A 21,565-nucleotide genomic window follows, 5' to 3' on the forward strand; every position below is an offset into this window, starting at 1 on the left:
TTTTAAGCATTAATGATAGCTTATAATGCTAAGATTCTCTAGAAGCAATAATGAAGATGGGACTCTCAAGAAAACACTAAAACTACCATACACTTTGACTTCAAAGATAGAAACGGGGAGAGGATTGGCTAATAATCAACAGAAAGGTAAGGGGGAAAGTACAGGGAAAGGCCACCTTAGCAGCAGAACAGTAAGGACCAGTCACGTCCACTGTTTTTAGTTTTCCAACCATGTTCCATTCCCAGAGATTTCTCCTAGTGGTCCAAGAATTCTTCCTTCCTTGGCTGCCACACCATCTTTAAAAGAGCTGGGAGTGGGGCTGTGGTTGTGGCTCAGCAGTAGAATGCTTGCCTAGTGCGTTGGAGGCACTGGGTTCGATCCTCAGCAGCACATAAAAATAAATAAATAAAGGTATTGTGTCCAACTACAACTAAAAAGAAAATATTGGAGAGAGAGCGCGCGCGCTGGCAATGCTTCTTAGGACCTTTACTGTTTCCACTCCCCTCAACTCCTCCACATCCCTCCAGATAACCAATAGGCCTGCTACTTTCTTAACTCTTTCAAACTTTTGCTCAAATGCAATTTTCCCTCTAAGGTCAATATTTAAACATTGACACTCTCCAAGCTTTTTCCCACTTCTTATTACCTAATGTGAACTTATGTCAACCTACTCCAACCAATTTACTACATCCCATTTGGACACCCTTGCCTGTTGTTTCTTTAAATCCTGCCTGAAAGGGGAGAGGTTAGGGGGAGGAGCTAAGTTAAGGACTCACAGACCAGAGCAACCGGCTCCTTAGGCTCCGCCCACCTGTGTCATCAGCTGCCGGCGGAACACCGAAGACCCTCCCCTCTTAGACGGCTCCGGAAACGCCTCTGTCAGCAGGCTCAGCACGTGGTCGTGACGTCAGCGCGCCCGCGCCAGCCGGCCTGACGCCCCAGGCTTCCGCGGGATCCTGGTGGAGTCACGTCTGCTTCGCAGTAAGGTGTTGCTGTGATTATTATTATTATTTTTTTTTTTTGTCCAGACCTTCCTTCTGGGCCTGGTCCTGGACGCTAAGATGTACCACAACAGCAGCCAAAAGAGACATTGGACTTTCGCCAGTGAGGAGCAGCTGGCGCGTCTGCGGGCCGACGCCAATCGCAAATTCAAATGCAAAGTGGTGGCAAACGGGAAGGTGAGGTCTCTGGCGGCCACCCGCTCTGCCCCGGCCTCAAAACTTTGAGCAGCTGCGGGAGCTCTTTGGGCTTCCAACACAACCTCTCACTCCCGCTTCCGCCTCCGCGGTGCGGAGTGTGTTTATCCAATAAGTAGGCGAGCATGTGCCAGGCTCGGTGGGTACGGGGACTAGCAACGCAGTCCCCACAGTAGAGAGGCAGGCTGACTACGTCTTTGTAAAATGGCGAAGAACAGACCATAGAAGCTGAGGCAGTGGAGGATAAGAGCCTCTTACTTGTCAGAGATGTCGGGGAAAGCTTTTCTCAGTAGTTGATGGGAAGAAGACGGGAAAAGAACATGCGCGACAAACAGCTGCATTAGTAGAGTGGAAAGTCAAAAGCTGCATGGAATGTTTGAGGACGTTTGGCCGAAACTGAGTACCTGTGCAGCAATAGCCTAAATAGGCAAGAAATTTTTAAGCCCAAGTAAGGACTTTGAAATTTATACAGAAACTATGGAGAACTTTTGAAAGATTTTAAATGAGAGGTTAATCATATCAGGTCCTCGTTATAGAAAGAGCCCTCTGGCAACCTGGAGATGAATGGATTTCTTGAGGGAGTAAGACAGGAAACCTTCAAACCATTTGACTGAAGATGGTTTGCAATGTGACCTCCTAGCCAACTCCCTGTACAGCCCTCAGCCTCCTTTTTAATCTCTCTTACAAGTCCCCCTACCCATTCCATGCCTCCAAGCCTGTTGCTATTGAGCTCCTTTTACACTTAACTGATTTCATATTTCAGTACTTGTATTACTTTGTTAGGGATGGCTTTAAAAAAAAATCTCCAAGAACTGGGAACTAAAATCATAGAAATTTACTGAGACATTTGCTGTTTTTAATCACAATTTGTGTGACAGTGATTGAAAAAGGATGCTGAAAACTTTCCATCCATGAAAAACGTGTATCTTCTTTTGAATTTACAATTAATGACATTAAACCTGCAAGCATATACTGTATCATGATTGTTTATGTATTCATGAAGCAACGTCCAGCTTACATGTGAAATGGTATAGTTTTAGTTCATCGGTATTTTTATAAAGATATTTTGTGCTATGCTTAGCAAATCTATAAAGAGAATGGTTGGTGGCATATTTTCCTTTGTTGCAGTTATAAACCTAATTTAATCTGAACAGAAGACAGTTTTACAGTTAATTCACTGAATTTATATTGTAATTTCTGCTCTAAAGGTTCTTCCAAATGATCCAGTCTTTCTTGAACCTCACGAAGAAATGACACTCTGCAAATACTATGAAAAAAGATTACTAGAATTCTGTTCAGTGTTTAAGCCTGCAATGCCACGGTCTGTTGTGGTAAGTTATTATAGTAATGAAGTAAGATGTCCTTTACCTGGCTTATGAAATCTGACCTTTTCTAAATTTCTAAATTCCCTATTCCCTCTAATCTGAAAAAATTTATCTTAGGTTGCATTTGTTTAGTTTTTATCATATCTTTCAATAAAACCCTTAAATTACGAGTTTCTGTATCATATCTTGCAAAGTATTTCAAATCTTATAGAATTTTGAGGTCTGGGTAAGCCATAATATCCTTATTTTATAGAGAAAGAAAAAGATACATTTTCTCTCCAGGTTCTCAAGTAGTGAACAATAGAATTCGGAACAAAGATTAGTAGTTTTCAATTCTATTACACTCAATATATGATTGGAATAATGCAATAGTTAGTAATCATGTCCCAGTCGAAACTCATGCCATAAATTTTTTAAAACCTTCATTAGTAGAAGCTGGGGATTTATCGTTGATTTAGAAATTGTCTTCTGGTTGTTTTGTAGATATAGTTCTGAAATCCCTGTTTGTTTTTGTTGGGGAAGACAATGGTAAGGAGAAATAGGTAGCTTATATTAAAAAGCAGAATGATAAAGACAAAAGCCAGAGTGGAAGAGTGTGTAAAACATTTTTACCTTGCTTATTATCTCACGTGGTTTGTTGTGAGGCTCAAATACAAAAGTCAATATATATTAAGTGTTAAAGTTATGACCCAGTATAGAATCTCTCGTTAGGTGTCTTCATTTTTATAGTTGAAAAAAAAATTGAAGTATATTAAAATATAAGTTCAAAAATATTTATGTTATTTCTTAACTCACAGATCTTTATCTGAGATATTAAAGATTCACAAAGAATTTTAGAATACTTTATTAGTGTCTATCTTGAAATTTGGCTCTTTGCTGTTAAAGGAAGTATAAAATGAAGTAGTAGGTATAAGTGATTTTAGGATGAAGAAGCAATCCTTAAATTAACTTATGTAGAATTTGTCTTTATGCAACATGTTTATGACTGGTGAAGAATTTTTTACATAAAATGACAAAATTTTTAAAAAATATTTGAAATGAATATTCTTTTTTTGTGTCATAAAATAGATTAAATGGTTATTTCATTAGTTCTAGCCAAATAACATGTTTGTTAAAAATAGACAGCTCTTCCTTGAATTCAGCCCTGTTCTTTATTAGCTATCTGAATAAATCACTTAACCTTGTTGATACTCAGTTTCTTTTTCTGTAGACATAGTAATACTTCACCAAGTTGTTGTAAGGATTAAAATAGAATGATAGTTTTGTGTTTGGCACAGAGTGGGACACATTCAGTAAATAGTAGATGCTGCTTTTACAGTTCATTTCAGCAGCAGTGATCACAGTTATATCTCAGATCTCCTATGTCATATCTTATTGGATTAGTGGATTGAGAGCAGGTTTATTGTACCAACTATGATTTTCTATTAGGACTTTTCCAACATTGGTTAGTTAATTTGTGACCATTTGTATTTTTCTGACTCTAGACATTTTGAACTCCTTAATTCTAAAATAAATATATATGTTTTAAAATCCAGTGACCATAAGGATTACTTAGAAGGCTTGCTGTCAGATGGCCAAAGGGTGGGAAAGAATCTTCTAACTATGAAATTTTCATAATACTTAATCACAATTTATTTTGATTAAAGGAAAATTAGCAGTTATTGATATTTGTCTGGAGAGCATTTTCAGAGAAACCTTTGCACAAATAAGTTCTTTTTCACAAAATTTATCATGTATCATGTGCCAATAGAGCCTGATTATATGTGTGTGTGTGTGTGTGTGTGTGTGTATATATATATATATATATTTTTTTTTTTTTTTTTAACCTTAGGGTACAGCTTGCATGTATTTCAAGCGTTTTTATCTAAATAATTCTGTAATGGAATATCATCCACGGATAATAATGTGAGTATAAGTTTGTTATTTTCATTAAAGACCTTTATACTGTGTGAATATTTGTGTGTGAGGTGTGTGTATATGTAAGAGACAGGGGGATGGGGCAGAGGGGCTAGGGAATTTCTCACTAAAGCAATTTAGATTAGCATTCATGTTTCATATTCAGAATTTAAAATCCTTATTTACTTTTATCTCCTATAATATAGACAGCATCTGAACTTGTCCAAATTCACATTATTTTTCTCAAACTATTTCCTTAATACTGCTTTTTTTTTTTTTTTTTTTTTTTTTTTTAGTGACACTTTTGTTCTTTCAGTTGCTAAACTGAGAATCATTTGTGGTGATTCCTTGTTGTCCCCACCCATTCAGTCTGCGGATCTTTTTTTTTTTTATTTTTTTAATTTTTTTTAATATTTATTTTTTAGTTATTGGCGGACACAACATCTTTGTTTGTATGTGGTGCTGAGGATCGAACCCGGGCCGCACGCATGCCAGGCGAGCGCGCTACCACTTGAGCCACATCCCCAGCCCCAAGTCTGCGGATCTTGTAACTTCATTTTAACTTTAGTTAAACAGAGGTCTCTCTTGTAGAAACAAGACTTTGCTAAGCATGGTGCTCATTAATGAAGATAAAAATAGTATGAGAGGGGCTGGGGATGTGGCTCAAGCAGTAGCGCGCTCGCCTGGCATGGGTGAGGCCCGGGTTCGATCCTCAGCATCACATACAAACAAAGATGTTGTGTCCGCCGAAAACTAAAAAAAATAAATATTAAAAAAAAAAAAAATAGTATGAGACTCAGGACTTTAAAATCACATTGTTCCTACTTATTTTCTCTTTTTCATTCCCATTCCCACCTGTCAAGCTCAGGTCTTTGATCCTTTGGAATTTCCAAAAGCTCTCTGCAGTAGCTTTCTTCTGGTTTTTGACTCTGAACTCGTATAGTTACCACTTGAATTTTATAGGTTTGCCCATGAACTCATCATCCACTACTCAGATGACTTCAGAAATTTCTACTGATGGCCTTCTGAAATGTTCTTTTATTTTTATTTTTTTAATACCTTTATTAATTTTTTTTATGTTGTGCTCAGGATTGAACCCAGGGCCTCGAACGTGCTAGGCAAGTGCTCTACCTCTGAGCCACAACCCCAGCCCTGAAATGTTCTTTTAACTTAAATCTTTTTTCCATAATCATATGGTACATACATATATACTGTTCTCTTTTTTAACTCCATAGTCATATGGTACATACATGCATATTGTTCTGTTTTTTAGCTCTTTTATCTACATTTCATGATACAAACTACTGTTCTTTATCAATTATTTTGTTTTTCCAGATTTGAGGTTGAACTATATGAAACTACCATTGAGTCAATGGCCGAATGCCATGGCAATATTAGATCAACCTGATTTTATAGTTTGTCTTATGAATGCTAATGGATAGAAGTTGAAGAGGAACTTCCCCTCCCCCCCACTAATTTTCTGCAATATTTAACGTAATGACTTGTGAATATTAGGCAATTTTAGAAAGTACTTTTAGAACTAAAACATTTAGCTATTTCTCAAAAGTATATGCATGCACCTTCACTCTCCCATATTTTTTCTTATAGGCTTACTTGTGCATTTTTGGCTTGCAAAGTAGATGAATTCAATGTGTCTAGTCCTCAGTTTGTTGGGAACCTTCGGGAGAGTCCTCTTGGACAGGAGAAGGCACTGGAACAGATTTTGGAATATGAGCTACTCCTTATACAACAGCTTAATTTTCATCTTATTGTTCACAATCCTTATAGACCGTTTGAGGGCTTCCTCATTGATATAAAGGTAACTTATTATATGAAGTAAACTAGTGAGTATACTACTTCCTATTCTTTTAAAGAATCTAGAATTTTATAACCTTTAATCATCCTGAATTTCTCTCTTCTTGTGTGTCAGTGTAAATAATATGAGGAACTAAGTAACTCTTTCAATAGTAGGTTTGTTTATACCAGCATCACCAGTAGTGCATCGTGCTATAACTTTATAACAGCTGTGAAATGACTAAATAATAATAATTTTCAGCTCCATAATAATATTCTGAGACCATCATCATATATATGGTTTATCACTGAAGGAATTATTGTGTAGCACATAACTGAATATGTAATTTGAATTAAACAGTTGCTCTTTGAAGTGGAAAAAGGATGGAGAAAATGTGGTAACTGGTAGAAACAGAAGAAATGTTTTTGTTTTGTGGAAGAGACTAATACATGTTTCAATACTAATCTAGGGAACTAATAGTGAGAGAAAGATTAAAGGAAAAATGGAAACTATATAGCTCAAGTTTCTCTTTTGGAGCAAGGAAGAAGGGGTTGGCCTGGGATGCAAGGAAGAATTAGCATTGGAAGGAATGATAGCCCTTTCTTTTAACAAAAGGAAAAGAAAGTATGGATGAGATATTGTTAGGCCTGGGAATTTGGTAATGGCAGGAAATAGTGCCTTTCTTTGTTAAGAGCAAAAATAATTTTCTGAGAATGATCGAGTTTCTGAGAATTATCAAAGACATTGAGACAGATGGAAATGTTGACCATACTCACTGAAAAATTGGAAAAAAATATTTCTATGAAAATATTATCTCTGCTCGGTAGTGTAAAGAAACTTAACATAGTCATTAAACATGAATTTTTAGTAACATTATCAGACTTCTGGCTGTATGTTTTTCTTCGTACTACCCAGAAATCTGGGTATAGTTGCAGAACAGAAGGTTGTTTGCAATCAAATACAGTTGACGTTAAGTAGAAATGTGTTGGCAATCTATTGGAGAAGGGAATTCAGGAAGGAAGTGAGGACTAGAGAACACTGGTAAGTGGGATCAATTACAGGGATGTGTGACCAGAGATTCTGAGCAGGGAAACTTGCTGTGAAGTATTAAGCCAGTGTACTGGGGAAAGAACATTAGTGCTCAGAGTAGAGTGTATCATTATATCAGGTCAGGCATCTTGGGATAATGATAGGCCTGTGTGGACTACACAGTTAAAACTCTGGATATTTTGTTCCCAAGTATAGACAGATTTCGTACTGTTTAAGGTCTTGATTATGAAGATCTGTTATTACCAAGAGGGTTTAGGATTTAGGGTTCATCTTAAAGGATAGGAGGAATTATCAGGAAATATAAGGTCTTCCATATATCTCGGGCCTATTCTAAAAATAATTCCGTATGTTTTCAGAGAAGTCTAGTAGATTCAAGAATCATTAAAGTAAACTTTAGAAGAAATTTCCTATCAAAATATGGTGACATGATTCCTAAATGTGGCCTTTTATCTGAATTACCTGGATCACTTGGAACGTCTACCTGGGAATATACATTTCTTGGATCTACTTTAAATCTACTTGAATCTCTAGAATCTGAATCTCAGGTGGAAAAGGGTAAAGAGAAGGGATTAACATAAATTTAAAATAGCAACAAGTGCTACTGTGCTGGGAACTTTTGATGTTATCTTAAAGCATATATTTCTTACTGAGGTATTCAGAAAAGTTTGAAAATCACTGAGTTAAATGATAATATCACAGAAGACATGTTGTTTGATATTCAGAATTTATTGGCTTAAATTTTATTCATTCTAATAGTGCATACAAAACAATCTCATATTAAAAGTTCATTTCTTGTTGTGGTATACAGAAAAGGAGTTCTTTAGCAGTTGTATTAAACACTTTCTAGTCAATGTAAATATTTTTGAATTGTAAGTACTCTATTAAACAGAAATGGTAACATTTGCAAACTTTATTTCTAGACCCGTTATCCCATGCTGGAGAATCCAGAGATTTTGAGGAAAACAGCTGATGACTTTCTTAATAGAATTGCATTGACTGATGCTTATCTTTTATACACACCTTCGCAAATTGCCTTGACTGCCATATTATCTAGTGCCTCCAGGGCTGGGATTGCTATGGAAAGGTATTAATTTGTGTTTTACCTTAGGTCAGATTCAGTCACTTGATTTAATTCTTACTGGAGTTTAAGTTTTTAAGTAAGGTCCACTTATGATTCTAGTTCTGTATATTCCTTTTAGCCTCTGAAAAAGTTGATGAGGGAAGAAATGAGATCAGTTGCCTTTTAAAGAAGTCTAAGAATTAAGCAAAGTATTGTTGAATTAAGAAAATACGTTTATGACTAAAGTAAAACAGGTAATCTTGGAAAGATTGATATACTTATTAGTATATGGAGAATCTATAAGTTTACAAACTGGTAAACAACTTGAATATAGCAAGTGTATTTGCTTTATTTTAATCGTTACTGCTCTGCTATAAAGCATACGTGAACATGGAATTCAGTAAAGGTTTGTGGAAAGAATAATACTTTAGATGATGTCCAAATAAATTATAATTGAACCATAAATAGTAATAGGTAACAAATAAATTACACACCGAGACCCAGGCTGTATAAGTACTTTATGTGAATTAAAATCACTTGATTCTCACAATGGTACTCTGTGTAAAGATTAATTAAATGTTATAGATCGTGACTATAAATGAATTTACCAGTACTCTGGTTATAATTTGTTTAATTGGAGAGGAGGAATAATGATGTAACAGACATATTTGCTGTACTCCAGTTGCTTACCAAATTAGACTATTTTTTTACTTTCTTTACTTTTTTTATTTATGATCTTTAAAATTCTTGTGGTTTTGTTCCTAGAAATAGCTGAGGAAGGAAGATAAAACGTTTTAAACTTTAACTGTTTTATGTTTATGTATCTAGAATTTTGAAGTCCAAATGAGGTGGTAGCAAGCATGAACAAATGTGATTCAGTTATTACCCCACTTAGTAGGAGTATTTATGTTTCCTTGCAGAATAAAGGATTTTGCCTCAGACATCTCTGAGGTCTTTCACATATCATAGTATATATCAGTTTACTTTTCTAAAACATGAATAATTCTAAATTTTAAAATACATCTGCATTCAAAATAAGGGATTGTGGGCTTATTTTTTTTAATTTATGGTTTGCTTCTCTGCAAAGAAGAACTAAGCAACTATATATAAGTATGTACATTTAATCATAAAATTATTTATACTCCATTTGTTTACTAAGCCATAACATTTATTAACTGCTTTCTAGGTCCTATTGTGAACTGTACTACATTTTAAGAGTGTGAAAATGAACAAGATATAAATCCTTGCCCTACTTAGGAAAGATAGCCATGTAAATTGTTGATATTTATGAAGTTTAGGTGTGGGACTTTCATTTTTTTCCCACAATTTAGATAGCCAAAAGTCATTTAATCTGTTGAAGCATCTTATTCAGTGTATACTGCAGGGTTTTTTTTGTGGTGAGATTTTAGTGATGTGAGAGTTATGTAGTGATATTTTTAGGTAAGCATTCTAAGGTCCAGATTACAGTTTTAGTTTAGTTATAATTCCAAATAGAAAAAAATGAAATTGTGGTACCCTGGTTCATTGCAGCTTAAATAGCTTTTATGACTTTCTCAAGGACTGTAGACATTGAGCATTTTTCCCCTTTTAGGGAAATACTTCCATTCATTATAAACTTAAAAGTGATTTACAGGCAATCTTTTGGGATATGTCAGAATTGCCATTTACATTTATTGGTTAACAGGAAGGCTCTTGTGATATTGTTTACATTTGGGACAGTGCCTCAAATGACTACTCATAGATTGTTATTTTGGGGTTCTCTTCAGTGGTTATAGAGCTTTATTTCACATTTACTGGTTTGACTTGTTAAGTATTCTTATTTGCCTGTGGATTTTTAACAAATTAAATATTAAAAGTCCAACTCAGAATTGAGATTGAGTTTAAAAACTTTCTTAGATTTAAAGAGTCTGGCCAGCTCTCAAAACCAAGTGTATCACTCTTAAGCTTAAAAAATTGAAAGGAGGGGCTGGGGTTGTAGCTGAGTAGTACAGCTTTTGCCTAGCATGTATGAGGCACTGGGTTGGATTTTCAGCACCACATATAAGTAAATAAACTAAAGGTCCACTGACAACAACAAAAAATGAATAAAAAAAAGAAATTGAAAGGAGGAGGAATAAAAAGAAACAAAGATGGCAAAAAGAAGGCAAAAGGGAATGAGTAGTTATTTTGAATCACTTATGACCAGAAATGCATTAATTGTCAAAAAAGTTACTGATTTCCATATCCAAAATTAGTTCCCATAATAGACAATGAAGACATAATATCAAATTTACAAGATGGTGTTAAACCTTGTAATAAAGTTTAAATAATCTGAATAGCGATAGCAGTTCTTAAAGTGTTTTTTTAACTATTTTTCCCAAGGGAAAAACTTTTTTGTACTTACGTTTCAAAGATTTACGCTTTAAGAATCTGTTCACTTAGGCTTTTATTGAACTATAGACCAATTTTGGGTACATTAAACTTCAGACTAAGTAAAAACTTAAACATACAAATTGTGTTTTCATACTATTATAGTGATTCTTAGAAAAACATATAATTAGGCTTTATATCACATTGATGGAAAAGTACTGACACCTTTGATTGGACTTGATACAAAAAAGATGTAATAGATTTATAAAGCATGGGGTGATATTATCATTGGTTTGGATGCCTTTTATTCCTTAGAAGTACAATTATAGGTAACATGATCTTGATAATCAAACAGAAAATCCTTACTAATGCCAAATTCTAGGTCTGTTAGGTAACAAGCTTTATGACTTGGTGAAATACAAGGTCATGATTTGTACATTCCTATAATTAAGATTCCTTATCCATCAAATGAAGTTAGACTTACAGAAATTCTAAATCAGATACTATAAACATTATAAATATTGATTCTTATTGCTGTTTTCTTACTATTTTCCCTCTGAAAGATTATGCATTATAAAATTTGAATTAGTTAACTTTGAATAGTGAATATTTTTAAGCTCAAATGAGTTGTAATAAATCCTTAAGACTATAATTGTTATAAATTATACTTTTATGGAGTTCAAAGGGTTATATAATATTTAAAAAATATATTAATTTAAAAATTGCTTTTGATAAAGAAATGAACCTAGAAGCAAACAATTTATAATGTCAAGTTTTCTAATATGCTATATGTTTTCAGTAGATTGAAACTGTTTTTTTTTCTTTGCCAGTTATTTATCAGAGAGTCTAATGCTGAGAGAAAATAGAACTTGCTTGTCACAGTTACTAGATATAATGAAAAGTAAGTAAAACAGAATACTTTACAAATTGGTCTGTTACAAAGCTGTTTTCTGAATAAATATATGGTATTTAACTTAAAATAGAAGATTTTTGTTTAGATTTACTTATATTGGATTTTTGTATTATAGAAGCATTAAAAATACATTGGTGGAGAACAGATAAAAGGTACATTCTTGAGTGTTAGAATAACAGGTAGGGACCACCACAACATATATAGGTCTTCAGACATATCAGGAAAAGAAAATCCGATTCAGAACGGGATTTGTGAGCCAGCAAGATTCTTTTAAAGTACACACAATCATGTGATAAGCTCTAAGAAAGATCAAAGGAAACTCACTTATGGATAATGTTTAAATTTAGCATGTCTATTTTGTATATAAAAGTCAATTTTAACTAGCTAATATGTTACTTGTTGGTCATTTTGTTAGTTGATAATAACAAAGGCCATGGTTCTTAACTAGGGGTAATTTTTACAATTTCTGGAGATATTTTTGACTGTCACAATTTAGAGGGTAGTAATGGTTAACAGCATCTAATAGGTGGAGGTAAGACTGCTTCTGAACATCCTACAGTATACAGGAGAGCTCCTGTAGAAAGCAAAAAAAAAAAAAAAAAAATGGCTTCCCAACAGAGATCCAAGTCCTATTCCCTGGAACCTGTCAATGTTACTTTCTATGGCAAAAAAGAAAAAAGTGAGATTGTGGGTATTTGTGGATAATTTAACAATCCTGAGATGGTAGCATTGATCTGGATCACTGAGGTGAGGACTAAATGCAGTTACAAAGTTTCTTATGGGAGAAAGGTAGAGAGAAATTTGATACACACAATGTTTAGACAGCAGAGAATTTGAAGATGCTGGTTTTGAAATTTATAGGAATGTGGCCACAAGCCAAAGAATGCTGGCAGCCACTAGAAGTTGGAACAGGCAAGAAATGGATTCCTCATTAGAATCTCCAGAGATAGTTACCCTGCCCATACCTTAATTTTGGCTGAGTGAACCTGATTTCACACTCCTGGGCTACAAAACTTTGAGAGAATATATTTTGGTTATTTAAAAATGCCACATTTATGGTAATTTTAATAGCAGCCTCAGGAAACTAGTCTAGCCCTTTACAGCGAAGAATAATCCAGCCCAATATGTCATTAGTAAAGAAACCTGGTTTTAAAGACTGAGTAGAATCTCTATATAAAACTGATTGGCATTCCTCTTCATTCTTTTTTTTGCCTATGACACACTGATTGCTCATGGCTACTGGACTACTCCTTAGGGTTAAAATTTCTTTTGTTCACAAAATTTTTGTGACTATTATTATTATTAATTAAATTTGTAACTAAATGTTGACTAAACCAATAAAATATAAGATTTCAGATCTTGATTTGGGATGACAGTAAATATAAACATTCTTATGTTTACTTTAAAAGTTAGGATGCTTTGGGGCATATAGACTTCATTTCTTATTTCTCCAAAGTGATCTTGAGGGCTGAGGGCTTTCCTCTTTGAGAATGATGGATTTGATCATAAGCTGTAGGTCTTCACTTTTACCACCAGAGGGTTCACTTCCAAAGCTAATTGTTATTTGGCCAGATACCTGGAAGGGAGCCTTAAAGATAAACCACCGTACTCATTTAAAGCTTTGAATTTTATTATTAATTTCTCAGTACCTTTATTTTGTTCCATATAGGAAAAAAATAATTCTCCATAAAATACTGAGTTTGAACAACGTTAAATATTCATGAGTTTAACACAACAAGTATACTGAGTTCTAAGTACTAATTCAGTTGAAAACATTACTTTGTTTACATTATGAAATAATGCAGTAATATAGTTACCCATTTGGAGCATGTGGCTGGCTAATAATGAGCCTATATCTTTGTTTCCCTAACCTTGAAATTTATATTCTTTGATTTATTACACTTGAACAACAAGATCAGCTAGAGAATTTTTAAAAATTTTTTTACAGTTATAAAGTTACTATTAATAGTTTTCTTTTAACCTAAAGGAAGATAAGACATGGGTTTATTTATTTATTTATTTGGTGGTAGGGTCACTGGGGATTGATTCCAGGAGCACTGTAACACTGTGTCACTAAGCTACATCCTGATTCCATGCCCCTGGCCCCTATGCACCCCTCCCTCCCCCCCCCCCTCTCTCTCTCTCTCTCTCTCTCTCTCTCCATATATATATATATATATATATATATATATTTATTTTTATTAATTTCATTTTTTTAAAATTTTGAGGAGGTTGTTGCTAAATTACCCAAGCTGGCTGGCCTTGAACTTAAAGATCCTTCACCCTCAGCTTCTTGAGTGTTAGACCACCACACCCAACTTGACATGTTTTTGATTATACTAAATGTTCCTTTTTTTATTACATGTTATATAGTAACAGTTTCTTTTGTAAACAAGAAGTATACTCCTCACCCACCCTCTTTAAGATACAAAGTATGTTCCCTATGTTTGTGTAGGAATTTTTAAAAAGAAAAGCTAAAAACTTAAAAGTGAACATGGTAATATTTGTAAAAACATTAAAATACATGTTTATCTTTATGTACCACATGGATGGGATAAAGAGCACTCAGCTATAAATTACTGGAATTTAAGTGTGGTACTTCTTGGATTTTAATCCAGAATAACAAATCCTGTTAATCATGTCGAGTGTTTTTTTGTGATTTGCTATAACAAGACGGGAGATTATTATTCACTCCCTTTACCATGAGAAACCTTTTTATAATTCAGTGTAAATCATTTTTTATCTCCTAACAGGCATGAGAAACTTAGTGAAAAAGTATGAACCACCCAGATCTGAAGAAGTTGCCATTCTAAAACAGAAGTTGGAGCGATGTCATTCTGCAGAGTTTGCACTTAATGTAATTACGTAAGTAGAAAGAATTATTCAGATATACTTATAGCTGTTATCTAATCCAACTAGTTTTAAGACTGTAATTTTATTGTAAAAATTTGTTCGTGTGGGAAAAACTGACTGGTTGATCAGAGTTTTTTTTTTTTTTTTTTTAGCTGAGTACATTTCTAATAGGATTAAACATAATAATTAATTTGGCTTCCCTTGTACAATTCTGATTCTGCTTTCACCAATGGCTTTGGCTTGTAGATCTTTTCCTATTCTGTTCCTCCTTGTAGGAAATCAGTGGGCAGGCTTTCTAGAGAACTCCTGAACCTTTTCCTGCCATTTGCTCTGAGGAGCAAGCATATGGTTTAATAGTTTCTTTCAGTAACAAATTATATTGAAGATAGAACCAATAGGAAAATGTGCTATTAGATCTTTTCTTGCAGCCACAGGAATATCCTTAATGTCTCTTAATTTGTAGGCTAATGTGGAATAACCATAAAATTTACACTGTTTTGTATAAAGGATCCACTTAAACTTTAGATAGGAATGATGAAACTAAAATGTTCTAAATCTTTGGTGGATTGCATTCTAATTAGAAATTTCTTCTACTTTATTAAGATTTATAGTGGGAGTTAGCTGTGGCGTCTGAGAGTTAAGATGTATTTGAAATATTTTGATTCCTATATTTGGTGAATATATGCTAATGGATATGTATGAAAATCCTGAATGACATTTTCAGAACATTCAGAACAAGCATTATGACTCAGAATTCCTTAACTGTACAGTTGTAGTAGGGGAATATCCAGGAATGTATGGCGTGTACAAATTAAAGAACTATTTTTTTTTCTTTTGGTACCAGGGATGCTTAACCACCAAGCCACATCCCCAGCCCCCCAACCCTCACTTTTTTTTAAGTTGCTGAGGCTGGTTATGAACTTGTGATCCTCCTGTCTTGACCTCCCAAGCCATTGGGATTATAGGCATGTGCCACTGTGCCCAGCTAAGATACTATTTTATTATAATCATAACTATAACTTGCATGGCTTAGCGTAGATCTTGAAATTGGTAAATTACACTCCTGGATTTCAGTAGTAACTATAGAAGTGTTAGAAGGTTATAAAGAAATAAAAACATTTACTTTAGTGAATAAAAGTATTAGAGAACTCATTGGGTTTTCAGGTTGATTTTGAAATGGGCTTAAACCAGGAATTGGCAGATTGTGGCCTACCAGCCAGATCTAGCCTTCACTTATTGGAACATAGCTACCCATTAGTTTACGTATTATTATAGCTGTATTCATGTCATAGCAGGAAAGTTGAGTGTTGTGACAAACTGATTATATGGCCTGCAAAGCCTAAAATATTTACTCTTTGGCCCTTTAAAGAAAGTTTTCAACCACTGCTTTATTTAGACTATTAAACTATTAATTCTTGCTAAGCAACTCATTCAAAATTCCTGATTGCCATAATTTTACATTTTACTCCAAGTTATCATCTGCTTAAGACTCTTTGACAATTGAGATTGTACATGAGCACCTGAAGACTGCTTCTCAAATTGTAATATTTTTCTAAAAAATTTAAGACATACTTTTGTAAAATATAATATAAAATGATTTGCTAGAAAAATGAGACATACAAAAATATAAGTTTAAATTTTATTATGAACAGTCAAAATTGTTCTGTTAAATTGATATGAAAGTTTCTAAATACACAATTTCTGTACTACTTATCTCACTGCAAACTGGAAACAGTTCAAGAACCACACTATGAGTAGTACTACTTTAAGACAAAATATTTGTTCTTTGATCTTTAAAATTATTTTATTATTATTTTTTTTCATTACACAAGAACTGTATTGTCAGTCAGTCAGTCAAGACGGGTAAAATCAAAGGTCCCTTTGACCAAAACCCAAATCTCAGGATCTCAGAAGTAACTTATTATTTGTTGCCAACTTTTATCAGGGTGTTTGTGTGTCTGAAATAAGTATGTCTGTTTTCCCTTTGTATGTTGTCATACATATTGTACAACACTTATTAGGTGAAAAAAACCTTCACATTTGTATTTTAATTTGAACTTCCCTGGTTACAATGAGGCATTAATATTTCCATGTTTAACATTTATATTTCTTCCATATTGGTTACTTATGACCTTTCCCACTTTTCTGGTGTTTTTATAATGCTTTATATAAGTTCTGTATGCTCATCTTTTTATATGTGATTCAACTATTTTATTGTTTGTTCTCACTTTTTCATATATGATTTATTTTGCTTTATAATTGTATATCTGAAAGTCTTTAGTATTTTTCTCTTTGTTCAGCTTGTAAAACAACTTGGAATTGCTTATGAATTTGCTAAATTTTTTCCAAATATTTTTCTCCCCGATTACTTTTGAATCTTTTGTTTTTCCCATTTAGTTGAACTATTCTTTGACAGATTCAATTCCTATGTATATAGTCATTTCCTACCTTCTTTGATCATTGATGTATAATTGTTAATAATATGCTTTTAATTACCTTAGTTGTTAGTTTCTTTTTATGATAACTAAGATAACATTATTCTTTTTCAGATTCTCTTCCCATAATCTTTCCTTTGTCAGTGGTAGAGTGATATGTTCCAAGAAAAAAAAAAAAAAAAAACAATTAGAACTGCATTCAATTTAAACATTGATTTGAAAAGTAATGTATTTCCATAATTCTTTCTCTTTCCACTTATCCAGGCCCTGTTCTTCAGTACATAAAATTTCAGATTACCCTTGTTAGTTTATTGCCAGTTTATATTTTTTAGTTTCTGCTGCCAATACCAGATTGCTTATTGATAATTGCCTAATTACAGAAAGAAGAGGAAAGGCTATGAAGATGATGATTATGTATCAAAGAAATCCAAACATGAAGAGGTATGTTTACTACAAAATGAACTTTAACTCATACATTCTGGTATGACATATAGTTGAGATTTATTGTTCTGGATTACGATGGAGATTTAGGTTTTCCAAGTCTTCATTTTTTGCATACTTCTTTCTGTATACTGTCCATTACATAAGGGATTTTTCTTGTTTGCCTTAGCCTGTTCTGAAGCATGTAATAGTTATTTGATGAAGAATCCTTCCTATGTTCCTAGAAGGCAGCAGGGATACAAACACATGCTAAGTTTTTGCTTTGTTTCTTATTCGCCAAGAATTCTTCCCTTGTCTCTCTTCTTTAAAATTGGCAAGCCAGAAATAAAATGAAAAATCAGAGGCAAAAGGTCACAAGTATAAGCTTTACTCCTGATTAGAGTGCTCTGGTGAGATCATTCCAGTATTACTATTAAGATTATGATAAACTTTCCTGTTTTATCTTCTATAAGCATAGGAAAAAGAATATTTTCCTAAGGAGAGGAAAGGAGGTAAAAGACACTGATTTTGTTTCAACATCTTATCCTTAACAAGGTTTTCTTTTCTGTTTTTTCCTTCTTAGGAAGAATGGACTGATGACGACCTAGTAGATTCTCTCTAACCATTTGAAGTCAATATTGTCAGTGCTAGCTAAAGTAGCAGAAGTAGGAAGCGTATGTGGCACTTTATTCAAAAAGTATAATGTGAAAATATCAAAATATATTAAACTTTTTTATTTGTTATTTTCCTTTTGTGAAGTTGCTTTGTATAAAAAATGTCTTTATAAAAGCCAAAATGGAAGGAATTAACTTGAACAATCATGCCCCCCCCACCACAACTAGTATCAAATTAAAACTGTAATGTGTTTATTGTTTTAAACAAAATGTGATAAGCAAACCTATCCTTTTTGAAAAAAGGTCTCGCAAAAATCCAAACTTAGTGGTCACCTTTAAAAGTGCTAAGGAGTGTGTTTTGCCATCTGTCAACTTTTGTAAATGCTAGCCTGATACACTTATTTGTGCGTAACTACTGAATTGCACAACATACTGCAGCTATTACTTGGTAATGAAAAGCAGTCATCCTAGGTAGTGAATTTTTTTTTTGTCCTTAATTAGTTATCAGAAAACATTTCCAAATATATTTTTTAAAAATCCAATATGCATTCTTGAGTGGCTATCTAGATAAGAACTTACTTATAATCTACTATAGTACCTTATATGAATCCAGACAAATAGGTGTTACAGTTACTAGTAGTTTTGAAGAATATGGCATCAAATTATTTTGGTATTTATCAGGGCTGTCTCTTCTTTGCCATATGACCTTTTAAGTTACTAAACCTCTGTGTACCAATTTTCCAAGTTGAAAATAGGAAGATAATGTCCACTCCTCATAGGATTAAGCAGTGTCTGCATATGCTAATACTCAACTGCCCTGAATCTAATTCAATTGTATGAACACACACACTTCAGACTTGGCGAATCCCAGGCTGCACTCTCTATGAAGGTAGGTAGCAGTTTACTTTTGTCTTGGTATATGACAGCAGTATTTATTATGTGTGTATCCATCTCTAATAATTCTTTATATATTAGGCTTGAGATTTTGGGTTTGTTTTTTGTTTTGTTTCTTATTCTGGAATGAATGGAATAAAATTGACAAAATGGGACTTGACAAAAACTAGAAGTCAAAGCTTATGGTTCTTCAATATAGTTCAGGTTAAATGGTATTAAGCTAGACACAAAATAGAATTCCAAAGTGTTCACAATTTATCTCTTCCTTTCCTTTCAGATCAATAAACCTTGGCATCTGAGCAAGGTCCACATTTATCTCTGAAAATTTCCTACCCAGCTCCATTAAAAAAAATTAACGTTCGAGAGATTTTATAACATTGATCACCTAGTTACTACAGGGTCTACAAAGGTAAGTAACAAGTTTCCCATTCCAATTTAAGGGAGTCTCTTAAAGTCTTTCAGGTTTCTGTTTTTAGTAAGCGGCAGAAAAAGGAGAAGCATTTCAGACTACAGAATGGCAGATAAATTTGTCTGGCTATAGGCTGAGGTATGTCTATTGGGAGGGAATTACAATCCCTTGAACTAGAGTGCAGACCTTTTTTCCTGTTAAAACATGTTAGGAGATATCACTAGTCCTTATCTCTTAGTCTTCTATCCTGTAAACCTACAGAAAATAGACCAACTGTGGGACTCTAGCCAAAAAACAGAAGAAATGGAAAAGAGGAAAGAAGTGATAGGATAAAGAAAATGAAACGCATTGATATCAAGGAAAAGGAGTACAGGATGTATTTTTTGGTATCATCTGTTACCATAAAGCTAACTGCCTCTGTAGAAATAATTGCCTTGATAATTGCTGAAAAATGATACTAAGTATCCATATTTTAAATCTTGGGACTGGGGGCATAGTTAGTGGTAGAACACTGCCTACTTAGCATGCACAAAGCCTTAGGTTCTGTTCCTTGCACTATAAAGAAAAATAAACCCTTGATTACAAATCATCATTTTCACTCACACATATCAGGTGTAGATTCAAGTGTTGCTCTTGAAATCTAGGCCTTTAGAAAACATTTCGTTACTGTGTGAACTGGTGGTCTTCATACCTTGCTTGGATCCTGTCTCACTCAAAACTGTTTACTAACAATAGTTCATATGTCTTATCTCCCCTGTCCAGTAAAGGGAAGGAAGGAGATGTTGCTAAAAAAAATACATATGGAATGAATAAATGGAACCCTTTTCAAAAGAGACCATTAGCAAAAATACTGACTGAAGTTTCATCTTCTCCCTGGGCCTTGCTCTGGTGCTAAAGTTTGAACTGCCCCTAAAGGAAGAAGAAAATAATGAAATTAAATGCTTAGCTATATTTAGATATAATTAATCAATTATGCAAGATATCCCTTGGTTTTATTTTAACTTAACCCTTGTGAATAGTTCACAAAAATACACAAATAAGCAAATAAAACTATACAGTCAAACTAAATATCCAGCAGATGTAACAAGTAGTCAGATCAAAGATGGATTAGTTGTTTAGTGACTGATGAGGTGGTTTGCACAAAGGGGTAACATAGAAAAATCAACTTGTAATTAAAAGCATTGGAGCATTTTTTTACAAAACAAAACTGGTAATCCATAAAATGTCTGAAAGAGTAACGTGCATTCAGTACAATGACCAGTAATATTTACTGAGTTCAAGCTATTTACTGTTGTAAACATTTAACAAAAGCATTACAAGCTCTAAATACAGTCTTTGACAATTTCAACAAAATAAGTGGTATGTTTAAAAAATAAAGCTGATGAGCAATAGATCAATTCTATATATTTTCTTTCAACAGTTCCAGAAAGAGAAATAGCACAGTATTTTAAAAAAGTATACAGCAAAGATTGTTCCTATTATAATGGCAAACTCTGGAAATTGTAAATACAAATGAAGTCATTGAACAGTCAAATGGTCATATTCCTAAACAGGAAGGAGTTACAGTAAGAACAGTCTGCAATCCAGTTATACGCAATTGTCAATAGAGAATGCTTTTCCTCCTCAGTTGTTTTCATAGTTCTTTTTCCAAGAGACAGCAACACTTTGGCAATTGGTGTATTGAAAATATATTTTCAAAGTTCAAGATACAGTCATAGCATTTTTTGTGAAAGGTGATCTGTACACCAAGGCTCAGAGTTTGGTAAAGATTCCATGTGGAAAAAGTGCAAATATCCTGCACAGATAGCTTACAAAATGGCTGGCACAGTTATTACCGACAGAATCTTGGGTTTTGTTTGCATAGCTCACACATCACTGGAATGTGGAAAGGTGTGCTATTTTTTGGCAAGAGCAAAGGAGACAATTATACTGATGTGAATTACCATGTTGGGCATGCTGAATCCATGCAGATCACCGAGGCAAAGGCTGCTACCTGACATCATTGGTTTTTGTATACTGGTTTTGTTTTTGTTGAAGCAGTTCTGTTATAGCCAGAAGCTTTTTCAGTACATGCTAGACAGAAAGAAAGAGTGTGAAAATAATTAGTAAATAAATGAAAGCTTGGGCTGAAATTCAAGTTGGGAATCTGTATTTGAAAGGAGCCACATCAAAGAAAAGGAATTCATAAAACAGATTCATTAGCAATATACCCCAAGCATAAAATCGTTGGGTTCCTATCATTCAGACTTTGAGTATGTTTAGTTGTGACCAAGATAAAGAATAACAAAAATTTGTTTGTGTTTTGTTATCTCCTAGAATAATCTCTAGGTAGATCATCTTGCCAGAATACATATTT

General features: G+C 33.8%; 2 protein-coding genes across 3 annotated transcripts in view; one reads left to right on the forward strand and one right to left on the reverse strand.

Annotated features, from left to right (window-relative positions):
- The first annotated feature begins 867 nt into the window (after window positions 1-867).
- Ccnh (cyclin H) lies at window positions 868-18,455 on the forward strand. The gene is made up of 9 exons (XM_076857054.2): window positions 868-1,178; window positions 2,405-2,527; window positions 4,353-4,426; window positions 6,026-6,236; window positions 8,183-8,346; window positions 11,502-11,572; window positions 14,338-14,449; window positions 17,253-17,313; window positions 17,876-18,455. The coding sequence occupies exons 1-9, from the start codon at window positions 1,062-1,064 to the stop codon at window positions 17,912-17,914; spliced, it is 972 nt and encodes a 323-aa protein (XP_076713169.1). The 5' UTR covers window positions 868-1,061; the 3' UTR covers window positions 17,915-18,455.
- Window positions 16,065-21,565, reverse strand: part of Rasa1 (RAS p21 protein activator 1) — a 107,218-nt gene continuing 101,717 nt past the window's right edge. Inside the window, exons 25-26 of one of the 2 annotated variants that reach the window (XM_076857052.2) lie at window positions 21,153-21,282; window positions 16,065-20,118 (exon numbers count right to left, since the gene is read on the reverse strand). In XM_076857052.2, coding sequence (XP_076713167.1) covers window positions 21,199-21,282 — 84 coding nt within the window. In that variant the 3' untranslated portion in view covers window positions 16,065-20,118; window positions 21,153-21,198. Of the gene's footprint in view, window positions 21,283-21,565 lie in introns of both variants that reach the window. The other variant, XM_076857051.2, reaches the window with a different exon arrangement.

Source organism: Callospermophilus lateralis, chromosome 5, assembly GCF_048772815.1.
Source record: "Callospermophilus lateralis isolate mCalLat2 chromosome 5, mCalLat2.hap1, whole genome shotgun sequence".
Taxonomy (NCBI): Eukaryota; Metazoa; Chordata; class Mammalia; order Rodentia; family Sciuridae; genus Callospermophilus; species Callospermophilus lateralis.